The following is a 20,924-nucleotide window of genomic DNA, read 5'->3' on the forward strand; positions in this document are numbered from 1 at the left end:
ATATATGTCAAGATGTGTTTTGTAGCCCATTATTATGAATGTTCACCCAGAAGCAAGCTCTTACATCACTGAGGCTTCTTCCTGTGTACCCATGCTCAGATTACAACCTGGCTGAGACAGCTGTCTGCCAGGAAAACAATAATTTCCATTCTATTGTCTGAAATTACTAAAAAAAACCTTAACATGAACAATGTATACCATGTGGCAATCCAGTTTGACTCCAATGGAACTGTGACCATGGTTATTGGGGCAGGTAGAAAGAATCATTTAGATAAAGATCCACTTACTTGGAAGCAAAATGGAACATTCTCTGGTAAGCCTGTTTACAGCTGTCACCTTTAGTCTCCTCGAAACAGGCTCTATCCCAGTCTTCCCCAACCTCGCATGATCCAGATGCACTAGTCCCTCATCCCATGTTGTCTGGGGATGACAGGAGGGATAGCCCAACATATATGGAGGGCACCAGGATGGGGAATGCTGGTCTATACAGTGTGCTTAATTACTTCAGTGATGACAGAGCAGAGATAAGAATCAGCCAGAACATCTGTCAAAGTCAAAAGAGGGCTTGCCACTTGGCAAACGGGAGTTTTCCAGTGGACAGGGAAAGAGAACTGTATGAAGCATCACTTACCCATTTATCTAGAGGCACCTGTGCCAAGGAGCCAGTGCCTTGATAAAGATCTAGAGTGAGCTGCTCCAAGCTGAGCTTCTCCTGAAGAAAGTGACCCAGGTACCTCTGCAGCAGATACCTGCAGGCCCTTTTCTTGATGGACTCCGAAAAGGGCCAAGGCATGATGGCAAAAAGGCGCTGCTAGAAGAAGACTGGAATCTCAGACCCCGGATGGGGTGTGGACCTGTCAGGCGAGGGAAGATCGAGGCTTCTGCAGTGGGGACTGAAGTAAAGGACAGCAGGTAGGGTGGGGGCACAGGAGGAATGGCGTTTAGGAAGCAACAACAGGCTGACGGACCCCAAGTTCCCCTCCCCGGTTGCAGGGGGAAGGGGAGTGGCCCGTTCGAAGGAGGCCAGGCGTTACTAGCTCTGTTGCTGGGTCAAAAAAGGGAAGCGAGGAGGTGAGCAAAGTGAGCCAAGCGGGCTCCGCAGAGAAAGGAAAAGTGGTGGCACTTTGGCGGCTGGGCCTCCCTCAGCCCGGGGAAAAAGACGCCGCGGGGCTCCCCTGCTCGCAGTTTTTATTCCGCCCCGTCCAAGACGGTGTCAAATCGTAAGAGCCTCAAAGGGGCTTCGGCGCAAGCGACAACAGGCGGCCGCATCCCGTCTGCCACCGCTACCTCAGCGTCCCACCGCTACAGCCACAGGAGTCGCCGCCGCCGCCATCTTCCAAGCACGTCTAGCCCCTCCCACAAGGGGGCGGGACTTAATGAGGAGCACCCGCCACGAGGGGCTTCCCACGGAGGGCCCGTCGCGAGCGCAGTTACCTCCCGCCCTCTCGCAGCGCGTAGCGTAGTTGGCGGGGGTTCCTTGCTCGGCTGGACGTCACTACACGCACGAGCGTTGCGTTACCGTCATCCGCCTGGAGGCGTGCGGGGGAGGGGAAGGAAAGGAGCGAAGGAAGTTACACAAGGGATTTTTTCCCCCCTTAAGCTGTGAAAGAGGTGTGACAAAAATACACGTGGTCATTACTTCCGGTTTCTGTTTGAAGGAACCCAATCCTTCTCAAAGCGGTGGGTTGAGGGAATTATTTGTGGAAAGATATTTTATTGCAGTGTGGATGGTTTTTTCCCCCCAGTTAGCCTCTGTTTAAAGCGCTTAAAGTCTTACCGATTATATTTGTCTGGTTTTGTGATTTTTTTAAAATAGTTACTTTGCTGTAAACTGCCTTGGGAGCAAATAAAAGATCGGAGGCACAATCCTAGGCACTCTTAGGAAAGGAGTTCTGGGAAATGCAAGACTTTCTTCTGTCTAAATTTGCAGAATATCGCTCCCCTAAACGGTTGTGGAGATATACGGAATATAATGCCAAAGTGATAAAGGGGATGACTTTAAAAATGTCCAATCTTATACGGGTTTACTTAGAAAACCTGCAGCGTTCAATGGAGCTGTTGTAACATGTCTTCTCTGTATCGCATTTTGTTTCAGCTATTTTTAAACGCTGGTGCGTTATTTTTAAATTAAGTATTTCGGGAAAAATAGGGTGTTTCATTACATGGTCTTGCTTTGTGGGCTGTTGTAGACTTCGGATATTGGGCGATATAGAAATTCAGTAAAATAAAAACAACATGTGTGAAACGATACAGTACCGATTTTTTTCTAAAGAAAAATAATAGTGATTAAATGACTAAAACAAAGGTGGAGTCCCGCTCCTTTGGCCCCCTAAATCTGTCCCATAATAGCTTCGCCTGAGTTCCGTTTTCCACGCATGTGCAATCAAGAACCGGAAGTTTAACCTAACTTGCGAAAGGCGGTGCGTGGCGTCCGCTCTGCCGTCGCCGGCAGGCGCGGCACGTGACTGGAGAGTCTCTGAGCGGAGAGGGGGAAGCGGGTGAGAGCGCGAGGCGGCGGCCGTCGCTCGCTCTCTGTCCCTCGCTCGGGGGCGCTTCGCCGCTGCAGGCGGGAGGGCCGGGCTCGGGCGACCTCTCGCCTCGAGGAAGGGAGCCGGCGCGCGCAGAGCGGGCTCGCTCCCTGGCTGGCGCGGGCCCCGGTCGAGGAGCGGACGGGGCAGGGGATGGAGTAGGGTAGGTACGTCGCGGCGGGCAGGGCAGGGCAGGGCAGGGCAGGGGGATGCTTGCCCGGGGCGCAGCGGCAGAAGCAGGCGAGAGGAAGAGGCGCTCCGGCGGCCGTTGTGGGGAGCCCGGGTGGGGTAGGAAGAGAACAATGCGGCGGGAGGGGAGGGCGGTGTTGCCAGCGGACCCGTTGAAAAGCCCGGCCTTGCCCGCGCCTGTGCTGGGAAGCAGATGGCAGCCGGCGAGGCTCTTCGCAGCTTCCGAGGTCCGGTGGCGCCCTCGCCTGCCGTTCCCGAGGCGACCCGAAGCAGGTCAGAGCGTGGCTGCAGAGGCAGGAGGACAGGCGGGCGCCCCCGAGAGTGACCCCCGCCTTTCACCCCAGCCCTCCTCAGCTAGTTCCTCCCCGGACGGTTTGCGCTTTCGCGCCCGTCGGTCCAGGGCAGTGTTTCCCAATAGTCGGAGCTGCTGTGAACCAAAACATCGGGCGGGCGCCACGATGCGGAAGGCTGCCCCATTCTGGTCAAGCGTGTTGCCCCAAGGGTTTAAACTAATGTATTAAAGGCGCTGGCCGGGACGTGCTTGGAGCTGTAGGCCTTTTTTTCAGTCTAAGGATCGAAATAGGATTGTGTTACAGAGCTGTGGCTTTCTCATGGTATGGGGTCTGGGAAGGGGTGGGTAGCACGAAGGTAGGGAGGGTGGCTTGAGAGGGAGCTTTGCTCACTTTTCGGACAGTACTAAAGAACTGCAGAACTTCAGTGATTTCAGGCAGGTGTTCGGATGGGTGCCGTTTGGGGTCTGCTTGCCAGTGTGAAAAAGAGAACCTCTTCTGCATAAAATCGTTTAGATAGCTTGCTGACTTGAGCTTGCCTAAACTGGATGAAAAGCAGTCCTATAAGACAGGGAGAAATGTCAGGTGGAGATGTTGGAGGAAGCTGCCTTTGCTGAAGAATTGGCTTGGGGAATCTGTGTGTGAGTTGGAGAGTGGTAAGGAGGGGTATGGTTTAACAAGACTTGTGGGATGTGTGTGGTGAAAAAGAAGGTCTTAGGCTGATCTATGAGTACAAAAGCAGAGGCGGTAGAGCTTCCATTGAAGGAAGGGGGGTTGATGTGGGTGGAATAGAGAGTTGGCAGATCAGTTTTCTCAGAATGAATGAGCAAATCAAAGCTATTGCCTTTTTTAAAAAATAAAACACTATCCTATTTTGTGTGTGGTGGGAGGGCATGTTTTGAATGTATGACAATGTTTGGCAACCATAGTTGAAAAGGAACAAGAACAATTTATTTATGTATTTAAAACATTTCTTTGCCGCCCCCATCACAACAAAGCCTCCGGGCGGCTCACAGCAAGAACCAATTTAGGAGATAAACTAGGAAGTATTTGTAGTTCATTTGTAGAGAAGCAGGAAATGGCATAAGACAGAAAATAGAATTGGGTGTGAGGTGCAATATACAGAAAACGGTGAATGATCAGTTCAGACTACAAAGTTTCTGGCCCTCTTTGTTTTTGTTTTGTTTACTGTTAATTACTACCCCTCTCCCCATATCCTAGGCAAAATTAGAAGATGCTAACAGTTCAGTAATGCTTAGTAGATGGGATGTTCTAACAGTGAGAAATACTAGTTCTCCTGGGAGCATTCCTTTGTTTAAACCCTCTGAATTGTTTGTGTTCTGTGCTTTTAAAATACACTTTCTTGTGATTTGGTGAAATATGTTTGGACCATTGCCTTTTTGCTATGGGAATTTCCATAGATGATACCTTGCCTTGTTCTATGAATAGAATCCCCAAAGATTACATTGATGTTTGCATTCTGTTTTTATTACCTTTCTACTTGCTTTCATTTAAAGAACCTAAATGATTTTTAATAGTGTGTGCACACGCACACACCCTCCCACATTTTTATTATGACGCCTTGAAGATTAGTACTTGCATGATGGTATTCATCTAGAACAGACCAAACATAATAAAATTCTTGGACTGAGGGTGCCTTCGCATGTTTCTCCCATATATTTCCCCTGGGACTCAACTTATTGTGGAGAAATGCATATTCGTGCACCGCTGGAATTGGTCTTGGAGTTGGAACTCCAAAGTCCAAGCCTACACCCTCCTCCACGCACAGCTGGCACAGAAAGAATTGCATATACATCTTGGAAAGGAGTGTAAAAGGGTATGTAGGGAGGGGGAAAGCCTGGACCAAGGGCTTGTGCTGATTCCTGTCAGTGTCCCAACCTCCTTCTCTCCCCTTCTTGACATTAAATAAAATAAGGGCACAAGACACAGTGGCAACAGAGGGCACCACCGCTGCACCTTGTTTGGGGCTTAGGATGCACATAACCCTCCGGATTCAGAGGATCAGATGCATCAAGGATGAGGATGATAGGACTCAAGTCTTGAAACTCAAGTTTCTGTAAATGTTTCTGGTCTCATCAAGCCTTCTGTGTCTTTTGTTAGCGTTAAGTATTACATTCCAATTCTGTGTTGGTGGTTTTGCTGCATATAATTTTGAGGCCTATCTTTATTTAGAAATGTTGATGAAATTCTCTACTTGGCCTTCTTAAATCTGACAATACATATATGTGGTAAATGTTATGGTGTGAAAAGACCCCATCTTTTTGAGAATTCAGTTTCTTTTGCTTCAGATAGCTCTTGGACTGTTGAAATCCCATTGTCATCACTGTATCGTAGAAACATTCACTTGCATTTTATTAAAATTGTATTCAACATCTTTGCTGGACAGTAGAAATGAGTTTTAATTCTATATGTGCCAACATGTGACTAGATTTGGTGAGATTCTACCGAAATATGTGCTTCATAGCAATTCATGTTAACACAAATTTCCATTATGAATTATCTTGAACTGTGTCTACTTCTCTATTTAATTCTAAATATATTTCTTTTAATGTACTGCTTTGTGCACAGAATGGAGACTGACTGCAATCCTATGGACCTATCCAATAACACAGGGGTTGAAGACCATTCTGAATTCAAGGAGTTTGAAGGAACAGAAGTGAAGGACATGAGATTAGAAGCAGAAGCTGTTGTTAATGATGTCTTGTTTGCTGTGAGCAACATGTTTGTCTCTAAAAGCCTCCCATGTGCAGAAGATGTGGCTTACATCAACGTGGAAACTAGAGAAAGGAACAGATACTGCCTAGAGCTCACAGAAGCAGGACTTAGGGTAATTGTTCTTTTCATGGAGATGCTTCATAAGAGTTTGCCACAGGGCAGTCTGTGTTGTTGCAAAAGTTCTTCATTCTTTTTTTTCTTAAAATGTTACAAAACATTTACTTTTATATAGGAAATGATGATACAACTGTTTCATTTTTTATTATCAAAATATATTTGAGTTTTAAATCTGAATTGAATGGCCAGTTTTGATCTACTGCTTTTCCATAAAAGAACTTCTATCAGTTTCTCTTATTTTTTGGCAAAGATCCTGTGTCTCTGCAACAGATAAGCCTTCCTCCATCAGTGTTTGTTCATAAAGGAAAAGCTCTAAATTTGTGTTTCTATTTATCAGACTTCTTCATAGAGTTCCAGACAACCCTTCAGAAAAAGGGGCTAACTGTAGTTTGCATTAATAATATGGCCAACAAAAAGTATTGTTTCCACTGTTTTCACATTTAATTCATCACTTCAAGTCCTGTGTTAGGATAGCCAGTCTTGTGGCATGAGGGTCCCTGTTCCTCTTAACAATTGTATTGGAAGGGGGAATTTCAGTGGATGTGATTTGTCATGTCACTCTGCTTAAACAGCTGCATGGGCAAAATCACTCTGTGCAAATATTGACTGTGTGTACTGTTTAATGTTGTACATTGGCATCTATTATGTAAAGCAATTATTTCCCTAATGATCTTTAAAGCTCCAGGAAACACAATATCCTTTTAGATCCATCTGTATTGTGAAGATGAGTATAAAAATTCCATGCTGGAAATTAATTGATACATGCAAGCAGTTGCTTCCCCTTCCCCCATATATGCATTTAAAATATTTAAAGTCCCACTACACCAGCCTGTTTGGGTTTCCTTCCTGACACCATTTCTTTTCCAATTGTAAGCAGTTCTTGAGATTTTAGGTCCCTGGTCTTAAAAAACCCAGGGCAATAGATGTATAATAGTAATAATAATAGAAATGTAATTAATAATAATAGCAAGACAACTTACATTACAAAAACTGTGTTCGATAGACTAATAATTTAGATTGCTTTAACCATACATTTATAATACACTGAACCTCTTCTTCCTTTTAAAAGTGTATTACTCTTTCTTCTGCAGGTAGTGGGTTATGCTTTTGACCAGGTGGATGATACTGTACAAAATCCCTACCATGAGACTGTCTACTCTTTGTTGGACTCGGTTAGCCCAGCATATAGAGATGCTTTTGGAAATGCACTGCTACAAAGACTAGAGGCTTTGAAAAGGGATGGGCAGTCATGATAGAATCTGCAATCAAAACAGGCTTCAGCAAAAAGTTGCTGCTGGTTAGATTTCTGAATTGGCTGCACTGAGATCTGATGGCAAAAGGAATAATTTCCTTGTGTTCTTTGCTTTGAAAATTCTTTGCTCTGTGAATTTCAATTCCTCCAACTATATATCATTGGTACTAATGTTCTGAGTTAACTGCTGAATTTGTTTTTTAATGTAACTTAGTGTACAGTCCCATCAAGATGAGCATAATCCTCTCAACTTGGAGGCTTATGCTTATCCAGCACAGAACAGGAAGAGCAGTGGAAGTGATTTTTGCCACACCATTCTTGCTTTCCATTTTATCTTGGCTCGCTAATGGAAAGGGAAGGAGCTGGATCAGCCTCAGAATACCTTGCATCCTGGTCACCCCAGTACCCTCCCCTCTTACAAGAGCCCTCTCAGAGAGCAGCTGATGCAGTTCCCTTTCCACACTGGCTGTGATGGGGAGCAGGATCAGAGATCTGATTTCCAGCTCTGAGGTCAAACACTGTCTGCACCCTTGCAATTGGGAACTTAAATGATCCAATACTCACTCCCCCCCCCCAAATTTCAAGGGGTGCGTGGATGGTTTCCTTTGTGAAATATACAGTTACTGCTTTGGGTTCATTTCCCTTTAGATAGTTAGAAGTGACTGAACACTGTGTAGCTTTGATGTCTTTGATATTCAGCTAATGCTTAATTGTAACAATGCCACAGCTGGTATTAAATTTTCCTGACAATATAGAACCTGTTCAGAATTTACACAGTAGCACTTTTCACTGTGTTTGAAGACTAACTCAGTTTTGTCAAACCAAATATTTACCATAGCTAAACTTATTAACATGAATTTTATTTCATCATAAATATTTATATTTAGCTCATTTTTGTGCATACTTTCAGAAATTCTCTAGTTCGTTCACTAGAACATGTGATGAAGCACTCTGTTAAATAAAACATATCTTGGTGTTTGATCCATAAACATTTTTAGCCGAGTACTTATCAGTAACTGAACAGCACCATTCAGTATTTTTACCCTGTGGGTAGCAAGCTTCAGACACTAAACAAAAGATGAAATGTTGGCATAATGAATGTATTCATCAATTGAAATACAAATGGGATAAGCACAAAGATAAAGTATAAAGCCCCATTCTTTATGAAGCCCCATCCTGCTTTGCTTTTGCTGAAACTGCATTAACATTGTGCAAAGATAACGATTTGCAATTACTTTGAAAGTTTACATTATGTACAGTATATTGAAAAGTATTTTTGATTCCTTACTATATTGCAGTTGCTGAGTATTTCTATAATGCCTTCTCTTCTTCCAACCAGTTTAACCATGTTGTATCTTCTTTTATTCAATGTGCAACATAATATTAGTGTATTGTATCAGTTCAGAACCAAAGACTGACATTGGTATTTGAATTATGAGAATATAGATAGTCTTAAGTATAAAATATGTTAACTTCCAGTGTTGCTGTATATCTCTTAATGTACTCTGCTTGGAAGAACAGCCTCTTTTTAGAACAAAGCTATATATTCACAGTACTAAGAGATACCTAATTCTGAAAATGAATAAACTTATAAAAGCTTCAGCTGCTTGGTACATGTTGCATATAGTACATATACATGTTATGCATTCAGGTTTACTTAAGTGATAGTGCTTTGTCCTAACTGAGAATCTGGTTTAAGAACTGCAGGACTACTTAGCATACTATGGCTTTTCTTAGTTATACTAGAATTATAGCTGAAACAACCTGTACTACAACCTCCTGTTTTGAAGCAGAGAGTGTTTTCCTACCTTTTTATAAGCTGAAAGAGCTTGCATTTTCCTTTATCCATATATACATAGAGGGTATTTCTTTAAAAACATGAAATGCACAAAGACTGTGGGTAACTATGCATTCGCAATCGGGATTTAAGGCAAGGAAGGTAGATATTCATGAGGAAAATGTACTTTGCCCCATTGTATCTTGGTACTCGTTTTAGAGATTAAATAAAGAGAAACAAAATACATAATGAGGCTATCTCTCCTTCTGTGTGTGTGCATGTGTGCGGATATAGACAAGTGAAGGAAAATCAGTTTTTGCTTTGTGATAGTTTAAATTTCTTAGGAATAAGTTGTCTAACTGTATGGGCCTGTCCCATCTGTGAAATTATCTTTAAAAAGGCATCTAGTGATGATGCATGTCCAGATTTGCATTGATGGTGGTGGGAAATATTATGTGTATTTCTCAGAGCAGTCTCTTGCCTCAGACAGCAATAAAGTCTCCAGCTGATGAAAAGGAAGGAGGTGGCTGTTGTCCAGAGTACAGAAGACAGCAGCTTGGACTACTGAAGCCCTGCTTGCTTCCCGGCAGCTGTACCTGCTATGGGAATAGTAGGAGACTCCTACTGAAAGAAGTGAAAGCTATGTATCTTGCCTTTTGTTGGCTTCCAAAACTATCTGATGTTTTCACCGGCATCTAGAGTATAAAAATGTTTTGCTCTAATCAATGGCCAGCTTGATGCAACAGCCAGACACAGTATTGCTGTGATACACATACTTTGCCATCTTGATCGTTCAGACTACAATCCTGTGTAAAGGTTCTTTTTCTGGATCTGGAAAGAGATTCGAATTCCTTGGCAATGTATGGGCTTTGCAAGCACCCAAAGGTTACAGTTTCAAGTTTGGGCATTTCTAGGATATCTGCACAAGTCTACTGACGATGAAAGAGACAAATTGAGTTGTCTTTCCAATGTTACACTTTGAGTTTTCACAATATCTTGAATGTAAGTCTTTTCAAGTAGGAAAAGGGAATGCAATCATAGTACTATATTAATACCTAGATTCCTCATTATATGCAGAATAAACAACATTGTTGAAGGAAGTCCCACTGTTTTGCCCAACTTTTGTCTGGATTGTCTATTTTTGGATCTTTGATAGCATATATATGCTTTATTTAAAATGTTATATAACAGTACTTAGGTATAGGGTAACTTTAAATTATTTTTACAAAGCTATCAAAGACTTCCTGTATTCAAAAGGCAGTTGAAACACCTGTCACCTATCAAGTATTCACCACCATCTCCAAAACATGTCCTCAGTTTTCCTAATTTCTATTTTTCCACCTTGAGGTTAAACATCTACTTCTGCCTGACACCCTCAAGAGCTGATGCCAGTGAATTTTGCCAATGGTCTGACCTGCTATAGGGTAGCACCATGTTTTTCTTATATTTCTATACAATATTTCATTTTAGAAGTCTTCATGAATCATCACTAATTTTACTGTGCTGCAATATCTGGAGATACATATTCTGAAAAGGATACTTTGAAATGTAAAATTGTTTTTTAAAAAATAAATCCTGACAATGCCAGGATAGATCATCCCCTTTTGTGTTTGAGAGGAAGTGACTTTCAATAGGACAGCAATGTAGTTCCAGCACTCAACTGCATGCAGAAGCATTTTGTGCTCCAGTGATGCACTTATAAAAGTTAATCAGCTTTTAAAAATAATAGTAATAACAGTTAATTCAGTTTCTCACACATAGGACCTGTATTAGACTGGGAATGTCTGTTTTTGCAGCTACCTTCCATTCCTGTATGATGGATCACTCAAGCGTAACAATATGGGCTCTAAGCATTGACTATGAAGGGAGATGAAAACCAACAATACTTGGATGGCCTCAAGTTACTCACTCCTAGGTAATTTGAAATGTTTATACTCAATGCAGGTTGCAAAGTTACTTTATTTTTAGCAAGAGCTAAAATTTAGTAATTTCCCCTCCTGTGTGTCATTTTCTTTTCCTTATATTTAGTTGGAATACAAAAAGTATTATATGTATGATCAACGCATGTTTTGCCCTATGATTTTTCTGCATTATTTTCTATAGGCCACCAATCACTTTCTTGCTGGAGTATAGAAAATTATTTCTGTGACAGAATCTGCAAAAGACACAAACAGTCTTCAAAATCAGCTGTTAAAAAAATCTTCTAGCTCCCTGCATTCTCCAGTCTGGCTTGAATTTAAAAAAAAAAAAAAGCCTTCTGTAACCTGATGCTTGTTGGACACTCGGGAATTAGGATCCAACCCATCCGGAGAACAGGGAGCTGCGAAACACGCAACTATGACTGCGGTCGTGTACGCTTTCTGTGCTGCTGGACAGCAACTCCTATCATCCTTCTCCACTGGCCATGTTGGCTGGGGAACATGGGGATTCTAGCCCAGCACCGTCCGGAGCGGCTCAACCCCTCCATAGGGAAGAAGCATTTCCAAGCCAGAAGGAGCTTCCTTCAGCATAAACACACCTACCCCAAAGAAGCCTCAAGGCGAATTTTGCGCAGGCCCCGCCCCCTCCTGTTATTAAGCCCCGCCCGGCGGCCCAGCCCGCGCCTCCGCCTGGCCCCGCCTCCTTTTTTGTTTTCTTCGGGGAGGCCCCTCCCTCTCCCTCCGAGTCCTGCGCGTGGCTCGGTCGCTTAGCAACCGCGACGCTTTCCTGTTAACCGCAGCCATGTCGGAAGAAGAGGAGGCCGTGGCGGAGGCCGAAGAGATCATTCGAAGCCAGCGGATCTTCCTGAACCACTTAGACACCTACGCCGGCAGAAACATTGGGAGGGTGAGGAGGACGGAGGGGGTCACCCCTGGGCCGGGCGGGACTGCTGTGGGTGGGAGGGAGAGACAGGAGGAGGCTGAATCACAGTTGTGGCTCACTAGGATTTACATATTTGATTTATATCCTGGCTTTTCTCATTTTTAAAGAACTCAAAACAGCTTACATCATTCTCTTCCTCCTCTCAATGTTCTCCCCACAACAACAACAACCCAGTAAGGTAGGTTGGGCCTCGAGTCTGGGACTGGCCCAGTCACTCAGTTGGCTGCATGGCTGAGCTGCACTAGAACTCTGATCGCTTGAGTCCCAGTTGCTCGTAACCACTGCACCACCACTGGTCCTGTGGTTTGAATGAGTACAGTGGCTTTTAATCACACAACAAATGTTAATTGGCTCACTGTTGGAATAGTGTCTGTGTTACCACCCAACAGAGATGATTAGTGAATGGCATCTGTTCAAGTAATCACTACATCTGTACTCTTTTTGCATTTTAGTTTCCCCAAAAGCACTGACTACTTTTGACCTCCACCCATATTTCAACATGTTTGTGTTTACAAAACTGCCAATTTAAAATTAACTTGCATTAAATACTGTCCATGAAAAACATTGTTAATCTTTAAGGTGCAACAAGACATTTTATAATATTGCAGGTATAGTCACAACATAGATTTGTGTAAAACTATTGCTATGCTGGCAGTTTTATTTTCAGAAACTTTTAAAATAAAATATAGCATTTTATATGGTCTGAAGAGCTTGGAGGGAAGACCATCTAGGAACCTCATTAGCCAGCTTGAGTTCCACAATGGGAGAAGGGTGGGATGTAAATATAATAATGAATAATAAGATAGAATCCACCTTTTTCTCATCTGCTGCACACTGGATCATTTTCAGTGAGTTCTCTACAATGACCTCAATTATTGTTCTTGATTGTTCACCCCCAGCTCAACCCCCATCAGTGTAAATTATGATTATATTTATTAACTTATTTTAATCTTTATATACCTGCCCATTCCCATTAATGTCACCTTTCTCCTATTGCAAGGAACCCCAAGGTAGCTTACATAATTCTCCTCCTCCTCCTCTCAATTTTTCCTTACAACATCCTGTGAGGTAGATTAGTCTGAGCGTCATTCATTGGCCGAAAGTTACCCAGTGAACTTCATGGCAGAACGGGCATTAGAATCCATGTCTTCCAAGTCCCAGTCCAACACTCTAAGTATGACACCACCTTGTTTCTCAATGCTTTGTTAAAAGCATTTTGGATTTTCACATATACAGTGTCTTCCAGATCACATATACAATGTCTTCCCTTTGACCTTTCAAAAAAATAAATCTAAAAGATCAATGAGGCAGAAGTGAAAATCAATACTTATTGATATGTCATTTTGCATCAGTCTTTTCCAAACTGGTGCCCTCCAGATAGTTTAGACTACAACTTCCAGCGTTTCTGAGCATTGGCCCTACTAGCTTGTGCTGATGGATGTGGAAGTGCAAAATACCTAGAGTTTGGGGGAGGTTTTTAATATCTGTTTGCTATTTTATTTTTAATAAAGGTATCCAGCAATGTACTTGGAGCAGATAACAAGCTAACTGACATGTAGTTTCCTGGAGTTCCCTTGATCCCTTTTCCATGTTTAAATCCATGTTAAACTGGCAGTTTCCAGAGACCACTTTAGGGATAAAGTTCTCTGTACAAGGAAAAGCAAATTTTAGGTAGATGATTTACAACTTAGTCTCCTTGTCATGTTAGTTTACTACATGAAAAGATTTGAAGACTGAATAATTCAATCATGAAAGCCCACCATCAGCACTGCCAGCTGCCTTTCACGTGAATCCTATAGGATAAATAAAGAAGGGAATAAGAAGGCAGTGGTCAAGGAAGGGATAGCATGAGAGATCTCACTTGTCTGTAGCTTTCCACTAGTATACCTAGCTGCAGAATGCTGAACTGCACTTAGAGCCCTACCAAAATGCTCTAAGATTAGAGCTGAATTCATAGCTTATGTAAGAAGTCCCGAGGCTATGCGATGGAACGACATACAAATACTCTAAATAAATAAATAGCTGCTGATTATTTCTACAGAAAGAACGTTATAACTTTAAAACTGAAGCTTGTGGCATGTGCTTTGGTTCACAGGTTCTTTCAAATACATTACCAGTATGAAAGCAACCCTAGGTTATCCATTTAATCATACACATTTACATTCTACGCATTACCAGATGCCATCTTACAGCAAGACTGAATTCTTTATTCTAAACATAAAACATGCACTTTTCTATTTTCAGAAATCACTCTCACTGGCAAAATTCATTTTTTCATTATTAAATATATATTAAAATATCAGCATAACAATACTACATATAAAGTTTATATATGCATAGATTTAAACACATTTAAGAATATCTTTAGTCAAGGCTTCTAAGCAGAGCAATAGTAGTTTATTTATTTAAAGCATTTTTATGCCGCCCCCTTTGCAACAAGCCTTAGGTTCAAGCTTGCCAAGATGGTGTATTGGCAAGATTTCACAGGTATTTAAGAGAGAAGGATAACTCCCCTCCACTGCATGTCAAATATTTCCTTTATAAACTTTTCTAGAGGTTATAAAACGGTTTTAGCTGCTTTTACTTCATTTATTCATGCTCCATTAATCTGTACTGCTAAGGCTATAGTTCCATTATAGGCACTACAATCCAGTATGGTTGCCCCAGTCCTCCAAATTCATAGGATTATAGGCATCATATAAAGCCTGGAAGAAGCAAGGAGAGGAAGGTCGCCTCCATGCTTCCCTCCCCCCCCCCGCCCACCTCCCTACAAAAGACTTGGTTTCAGCCTCCTAAATCCTTTGCCCCTGAGTGTGAGGAGGAGAGGCTGAGGCACCACAGAATATTACATATGTGAGTGGAGCCTAAATCCTCCCTCCCTTGCTCTCCAGAATGCCCAGAAAACTCCAGCTCCAAGTTAAGCTTGCAGGCTCAGAGGCACTGTTGTTAAGGTTCTTTCTGCATGGGTGGAAGAGGGCACCCTGAATTTGGAGTCTCAGTGCTGACCTTAGAACGTGTTTCTAAATTTGGAGATGGGATTCCAGATTCTCCTATGGCTGTGTAGACTCTTCTCTAGTTGCTATATGATTGCATGCTTAATCACTTGTGTCTAAAAAATATCACCTCATGTTGAAATAAATGATCATAATTAGCATCTTGCTATTACATGGCATATTACAGGCATACATGGTACACAACAATTATTTATTTGAGTCTTCCCTATTTTGTGAGGAGTAGTAGTAGTAGTTGTTGTTAGTCATGAAGTTGTGTCCAACCCATCGCGACCCCATGGACAACATTCCTCCAGGCCTTCCTGTCCTCCACCATCCCCCGGAGTCCACTTAAGCTCACACCAACTGCTTCAGTGACTCCATCTAGCCACCTCATTCTCTGCCGTCCCCTTCTTCTTCTGTCATCAACTGTTCAGCATTAGGCTCTTCTCCAGTGAGTCCTTCCTTCTCATTAGGTGGCCAAAGTATTTGAGTTTCATCTTCAAGATCTGGCCTTCTAAAGATCAGGCAGGGTAGATGTCCTCTAGGACTGACCAGTTTGATCTCCTCGCAGTCCAAGGGACTTGCAGTAGTCTCCTCCAGCACCACAATTCAAAGACCTCAATCCTTCAGTGCTCAGCCTTCCTTATGGTCCAGCTTTCGCAGCCATACATTGCAACTGGGAAAACCATGGCCTTGACTATACGCACTTTTGTTGGCAGGGTGATGTCTCTGCTTTTTAGTATGCTGTCTTGATTTGCCATAGCTTTCCTTCCCAGAAGCAAGCGTCTTTTAATTTCTTGGCTGCAGTCCCCATCTCCAGTGATCTTGGAGCCCAGGAAAATAAAATTGTCACTACCTCCATTTCTTCCCCATCTATTTGCCAGGAAGTGAGAGGACCAGATGCCATGATCTTAGTTTTCTTCATGTTGAGTTTCAAGCCAACTTTTGCACTCTCCTCCTTCACCCGCATCAAGAGGCTCTTTAGTTCCTCTTTATTTTCTGCCATTAGAGTGGTATCATCTGCATATCTGAGGTTGTTGATATTTCTCCCAGGAATCTTAATTCCAACTGGTGATTCATCTAGCCCCGCCTTTCTCATGATGTGCTCTGCATATAAGTTACATAGGCAGGGCAACAATACACAGCCTTTCTCAATTTTGAACCAATCAATGGTTCCGTGTCCAGTTCTCACTGTTGCTTCCTGACCCGCATATAGGTTTCTCAAGAGACAAATAAGATGGTCTGGTACTCCCATCTCTTTAAGAACTTGCCACAATTTGTTGTGATCCACACAATCAAAGGCTTTAGCATAGTCAATGAAGCAGAAGTAGATGTTTTTCTAGAACTCCCTAGTTTTCTCCATGATCCAGCATATGTTGGTAATTTGATCTCTAGTTCCTCTCCCTCTTCGAAATCCTACCTGTACTTTTGATAGTTCTTGGTCCACGTACTGCTGGAGCCTAGCTTGTAGGATTTTGAGCATAACTTTGCTAGCATGTGAAATGAGTGCAATGGTGTAGTAGTTTGAACATTCTTTGGCATTGCCCTTCTTTGGGATCAGAATGTAAACTGACCTTTCCCAATCCTGTAGCCACTGTTCAGTTTTCCAAATTTGCTGGCATATTGAGTGTAGCACTTTTACTGCATCGTCTTTTAGGATTTTGAATAGCTCAGCTGGAATACTGTCACCTCCACTAGCTTTGTTGTTGCTCAGACTTCCTAAGGCCCATTTGGCTTCACATTCCAGGGTGTCTGGCTCGAGGTCAGTGACCACCCCATTGTGGTTATCAGGGATGTTAAGCTCTTTCTTGTATAGTTCTTCTGTGTAATCTTGCCACCTCTTCTTAATCTCTTCTGCCTCTGTTAGGTCCCTGCCATTTTGGTCCTTTATCATGAGAAAACAGGAATCAGTGATTTGTTACAAACCATGAATGGAAGTATCAGGTTTTCTTATCTTGCATAAGAAGGACACAAAGAAGAGAAGTGGGTAGTTCAATGCTTAAGTCCACAGCTTACTGCAATATATTGTCATGATAACACAATGGTTTGTTGTTATGTCTGAATGTAGTGTCTATGCAACTACTATACAGAAACTGGAAATAACCATGTCTGTATAACCATAGATTGATTTCTTTTATGATCTTACTAAATTGTTGTAAATGTTAAGTATCTAGCAAGCTGTATCGTTGGAGCCTCTTTGGAAGAAGTACCGGAGGAGGAAGAAGAAGAAGATGAAGGGAGATCACTTGTTGATCTTTCACCTCCTAAACCAAAGGAAGGCATATATCAAGTTGTTGGAACTCTTTCACAAGCAGAGAGTACAAAACCAGATTTTGCTATGGAAGCATATAGAGTGAGTATTATTATTTTTTATTTGTTAACACAGTGAAGCTGGAGAGTGCTAAGGTGTAGGAGATCAGCTCTGGTATTTTTCAAACTACAAGAAAGGGCAATAATAAAGCAACAGTAGGTTGGTTTGGTTTTTGTTTGTTTGTTTGTTTTTGGTATTGCCATGCGAGCCTTCAACTTGAAATTATCAAGATTTGTATCCAATGTTAATCCTTCTTAAGTCCCATTCATTTCAGTCTGTCTTCCCTTCATAGAATTAACATTGAATACAACAAAAGGCTGTAATTTTATACACATTTACCAGGGAGCAAGTCCCATTGAATTCAATAGGGCTTACAATTGAGCTGATATGTATAGGTTTGCACAGTAAGGGTCCAATCCGACCAGAGTAATGCATGACTAAATTGCAGGTAAAGCAAAGGGACTTTCATTAGTTGTGACTGAGAGCCTGGCTACATGTTACACTTGCCACATGAGGGCAGCCCAAGTCTGTCTTTTGAGAATTCTGAATCCTGTCCTGGCAATAGGCAGAGAAGTTCAGAGTAGATCACAGTTACTCGCACAGTGGAAGAGGAACTGCAGGCAGTATGTAATTCATTGTTTATTCCTATGTGCACTCTCTCAATCTTGCTCTTCAGTGGCTAAGCTCAGCCAGGCAATGGACCATCAAAGAGCCAGCTGTCAGGGAAATTAGATGGGATGAAATTCAATGGAGGAAACATCACAATGACCTAATAAGAGCTAGGATTCTGGAGGAAGGCTATGCTATTCCAGATCAATGCCTAGTATTGGAGATAGCAGGAGCAGCCCTAGAATACCTGAATTGTATTATTTATATCTAATAATGATGGTTATTACAGTTGTTCAAGTACCCATTTGTATTTAAAAATCATTTTATACTTTGATCACACCATATAGTACAGCCTTCTCAGGACCATATCCATCTCAGACATGGATATCTGAGAAGACTTTTTAGATACATTGGAGAGAAGACTTTTGCAGAGAAGTTTCTTTTCTTGAGGTTTCAACTTTTTTACAAGCAAATCTCTGTATGCACTTCTAAGATGGTACTGACTATATCTTGTGTTTTGCTGCATGCTCAAGTCGAATCTAAAATAGAAAGCACACAAATCAAAGAGTACTGAATTATAGTATAATCTACAGCTGTTTGAGTATCCCAAATCTGTTTTCAAGGTTAAGATTGTAAATGGGAAATTACAAAATGTACTACATAGAGTTGGTGTAGTATGGTAGTTAAAGTATTGGTCTAAGACTCAGGAAATAGTTCTAGTCCCCACTTGGCTATGAAGCTCACTAGATAATGTTGGGCCCACCATTGACTTTCAACCTAAGCTAGCTCATATAATTGTTGAGAGGATAAAATGGAGAGGAGAGGGATTGTGGAAGCTGCCTTAAGTTCCTTGGAGGAAAAAGAACAGGATTTAAATGTAATAATAAATAAAATATATATTTGGCCGTTGTTTTGTGGGGTTTAGACATCTTCTCAAGAAGAGCTATCAGCATACTTGTTTGAATGTGACATCATTATTTATAACATCACTGAAGATGCTCAACAAATTGAGGAAGCAATCTGGGCAGCTACTGGTCAGTGTACTATATTCTTCTTCAAGAGGGATGGGAAATGCCATAATCTCTGATGATCTAATGTGATTCAATTGATAGAGTGTTGAACTTTAAAGTTCAAATCCCTCACCTACTGACTTACTTTGTGGTCTTAGGAAATACCTTTTTAAAGTAGCTTTTTTAAAGTTCACTTCTTCAAATTAAGTCATGATATTGAGAAACTGGACCAGCTGGAATGTGCCAAATGTTCAATGCCAGTTCATATTGGTTGGTCAAATTGATGGGGCCTTCCAGATATGTTGGACTGTAACCTTTATCATTCCCAATGACTATGCTGGTATGGAATGATGGGAATTGCAATGCAACATATCTGGAAGGCACCAGGTTGGGGAAGGCTAAATCAGATTTGGATTATTTGCCTCTTTGTGATAAAGCTTACAGTTACATGTGTATAAAACTGTGTCTGAGATTAACTGTGTCCATGTTCAGCCATCAGGATGTGTAGCTATGCCAGATACCACCTGTTTCACTGATTGATCATTTGGTGGGAAATTGGTGTGTGCGAACTAAACCCAGATGTCCTGTAGACCCTCCTAAGCAGCTCTTGGTCCTAACACTGACTTCCTGACGGCACAATATGTGCATAACTCTAGTTGGTGTATTGTAGGAGGAAAAAGCATCTGTGGGTATATTCACTTCTTTATTTCCTAGGGATGAACACATGGGCCTGCATCCAGTGTTAGTCTAACTTAAGAACCATTCATTTGAATGGGTCTTCTCTAAGTAAGAATAACATTGGATATAATCCAGAGAAGCCTCCTGACTGAATTAGATGGTTAGTGTAAAAAATGTGCAATAGGGCTTCTGAGTCTTTCCATCCATGGGCAGATCCACATGAGCTGAGAAGCTATCCTGCACAACTCAGAGAAACTTCAGAAACATTCTCAGAAGAGTGGCAAGGGAATACTGGCAGGGAGGTAAAAGCAAGAAGTCCTGATATGGGTGTTCAAGTCCCTGTATGTGAGTTAAGATATTTTCTAATGATGATCCTAATTTGGGGAAAGAAAAGGTTTCCACTACCAGAATATTATAAATAAAATGTAAACAGAAAAATCTTCTATTTATAGTAACATGTGCAGTGTGATATGATTTTGCAGTACTGCATGATGATTCATACAAATTTGAGAAGCAGAAGGTGTTCATCCTACTATCAACAATAATGACCTGGGCACGCAGCAAGCCTCTTGATCCAGTGAGTGCTGGGAAAAGTGAAAAAATACTGGGCAATTATTAATTTGAACAAGGAAGCCTGTATTGCTTACCTTCCTAAATATTTAGTGAAAGAATGTATGATACAGTTGCATTTCTCAAAATCCCTGGAACATTCAAAGAAATGTCTTTTTTCTCCCTGAACTATCATCAGGTTTATTTTGTTCCTTTGTTTGCTTTAAAAAACTTCCAGAGTTTGTTCATAACATGAAAAGCTAAGCAATGACAGTTCAATGAACAAATATTGAGATGGAATTTAAAATTACTTTCCATCTTTTTTTAAAAAATAACTTTGTTAAATCAAAAAAGGAGTAATTTCAAATGTCACATTAAAGGCAAAAATCTTTTTCTGATCCTGTTCTCCCTTAATTCCAATACCTTTACTGCTCTACCCAGGAAGATCCAGAAATACCATTTACTGAGGAAGACTATCGTCGTAGGAAACCTCACCCTAACTTTATAGAGCACATTAATGCTGAAAAAACTATTATCAAGCTTGGCAAAATAGTGAGTATTAACAGAAAATAAATCTATAAGTGGTTTTCAAAAGGAAAGATCCATGGCACAAGCTCCACTGCAAACATATAACAGCTTTGTTGTGGCTTCTCAGACTTTGGAGTATGACCCTCAAGGAGAAACTAGGCCAGGGGTCTCAAACTCGTGGCCCGCGGGCCAATTGCGGCCCGTGGGACGATATTTTGTGGCCCCCACTTGATGTCAAAGTTTAGTTACAGTGTGGCCTGGGCGTTTTTCTCACACGCACCTGCGTGAGTCGTTACCCTGGGCGCAATGTTCCCTCTAAGCTGAGCGCCAGGACGGGCGGGGCACGGGGAGGGGCCCTGTGGCCTTCAAAGCGCCGGTGGCACCCGGGCCGGCCTCCGGGAGCCACGTGGGATGAGCGGCCCACCACCACTGCTTGATGCGGCCCAGCCTCACCCAGACTCTACTTCCAGCGGCCCCCAGGTAAGTTGAGTTTGA

General features: G+C 42.0%; 3 protein-coding genes across 9 annotated transcripts in view; 2 read left to right on the forward strand and 1 right to left on the reverse strand.

Annotated features, from left to right (window-relative positions):
* Positions 1-1,422, reverse strand: part of ATG2B (autophagy related 2B) — a 52,702-nt gene extending 51,280 nt beyond the window's left edge. Inside the window, exon 1 of one of the 3 annotated variants that reach the window (XM_044436069.1) lies at positions 632-1,422. In XM_044436069.1, coding sequence (XP_044292004.1) covers positions 632-793 — 162 coding nt within the window. In that variant the 5' untranslated portion in view covers positions 794-1,422. The remainder of the gene's footprint in view (positions 1-631) is intronic. The other 2 variants (XM_044436068.1, XM_044436067.1) reach the window with 2 other exon arrangements.
* A 1,066-nt stretch (positions 1,423-2,488) lies between these two features.
* Positions 2,489-9,138, forward strand: LOC123026936 (GSK3B interacting protein). 2 transcript variants are annotated; one of them, XM_044437165.1, is made up of 3 exons: positions 2,489-2,695; positions 5,597-5,855; positions 6,952-8,714. In XM_044437165.1, the coding sequence occupies exons 2-3, from the start codon at positions 5,598-5,600 to the stop codon at positions 7,111-7,113; spliced, it is 420 nt and encodes a 139-aa protein (XP_044293100.1). In that variant the 5' UTR covers positions 2,489-2,695; position 5,597; the 3' UTR covers positions 7,114-8,714. The 2 variants fall into 2 exon arrangements, with proteins under 2 accessions (XP_044293100.1, XP_044293101.1); XM_044437166.1 differs by having other exon boundaries at positions 2,490-2,691; positions 6,952-9,138.
* A 2,457-nt stretch (positions 9,139-11,595) lies between these two features.
* AK7 (adenylate kinase 7) overlaps positions 11,596-20,924 on the forward strand; it is a 38,573-nt gene continuing 29,244 nt past the window's right edge. For 3 of the 4 annotated variants that reach the window (XM_044437161.1, XM_044437163.1, XM_044437162.1), the window contains exons 1-5: positions 11,611-11,715; positions 16,912-17,097; positions 18,590-18,698; positions 19,835-19,929; positions 20,343-20,453. In XM_044437161.1, coding sequence (XP_044293096.1) covers positions 11,611-11,715; positions 16,912-17,097; positions 18,590-18,698; positions 19,835-19,929; positions 20,343-20,453 — 606 coding nt within the window. Of the gene's footprint in view, positions 11,716-16,911; positions 17,098-18,589; positions 18,699-19,834; positions 19,930-20,342; positions 20,454-20,924 lie in introns of all 4 variants that reach the window. The other variant, XM_044437164.1, reaches the window with a different exon arrangement.

This window comes from Varanus komodoensis, unplaced genomic scaffold (genome assembly GCF_004798865.1).
Source record: "Varanus komodoensis strain SLA01 unplaced genomic scaffold, ASM479886v1 scaffold3, whole genome shotgun sequence".
Lineage (NCBI taxonomy): Eukaryota > Metazoa > Chordata > Lepidosauria > Squamata > Varanidae > Varanus > Varanus komodoensis.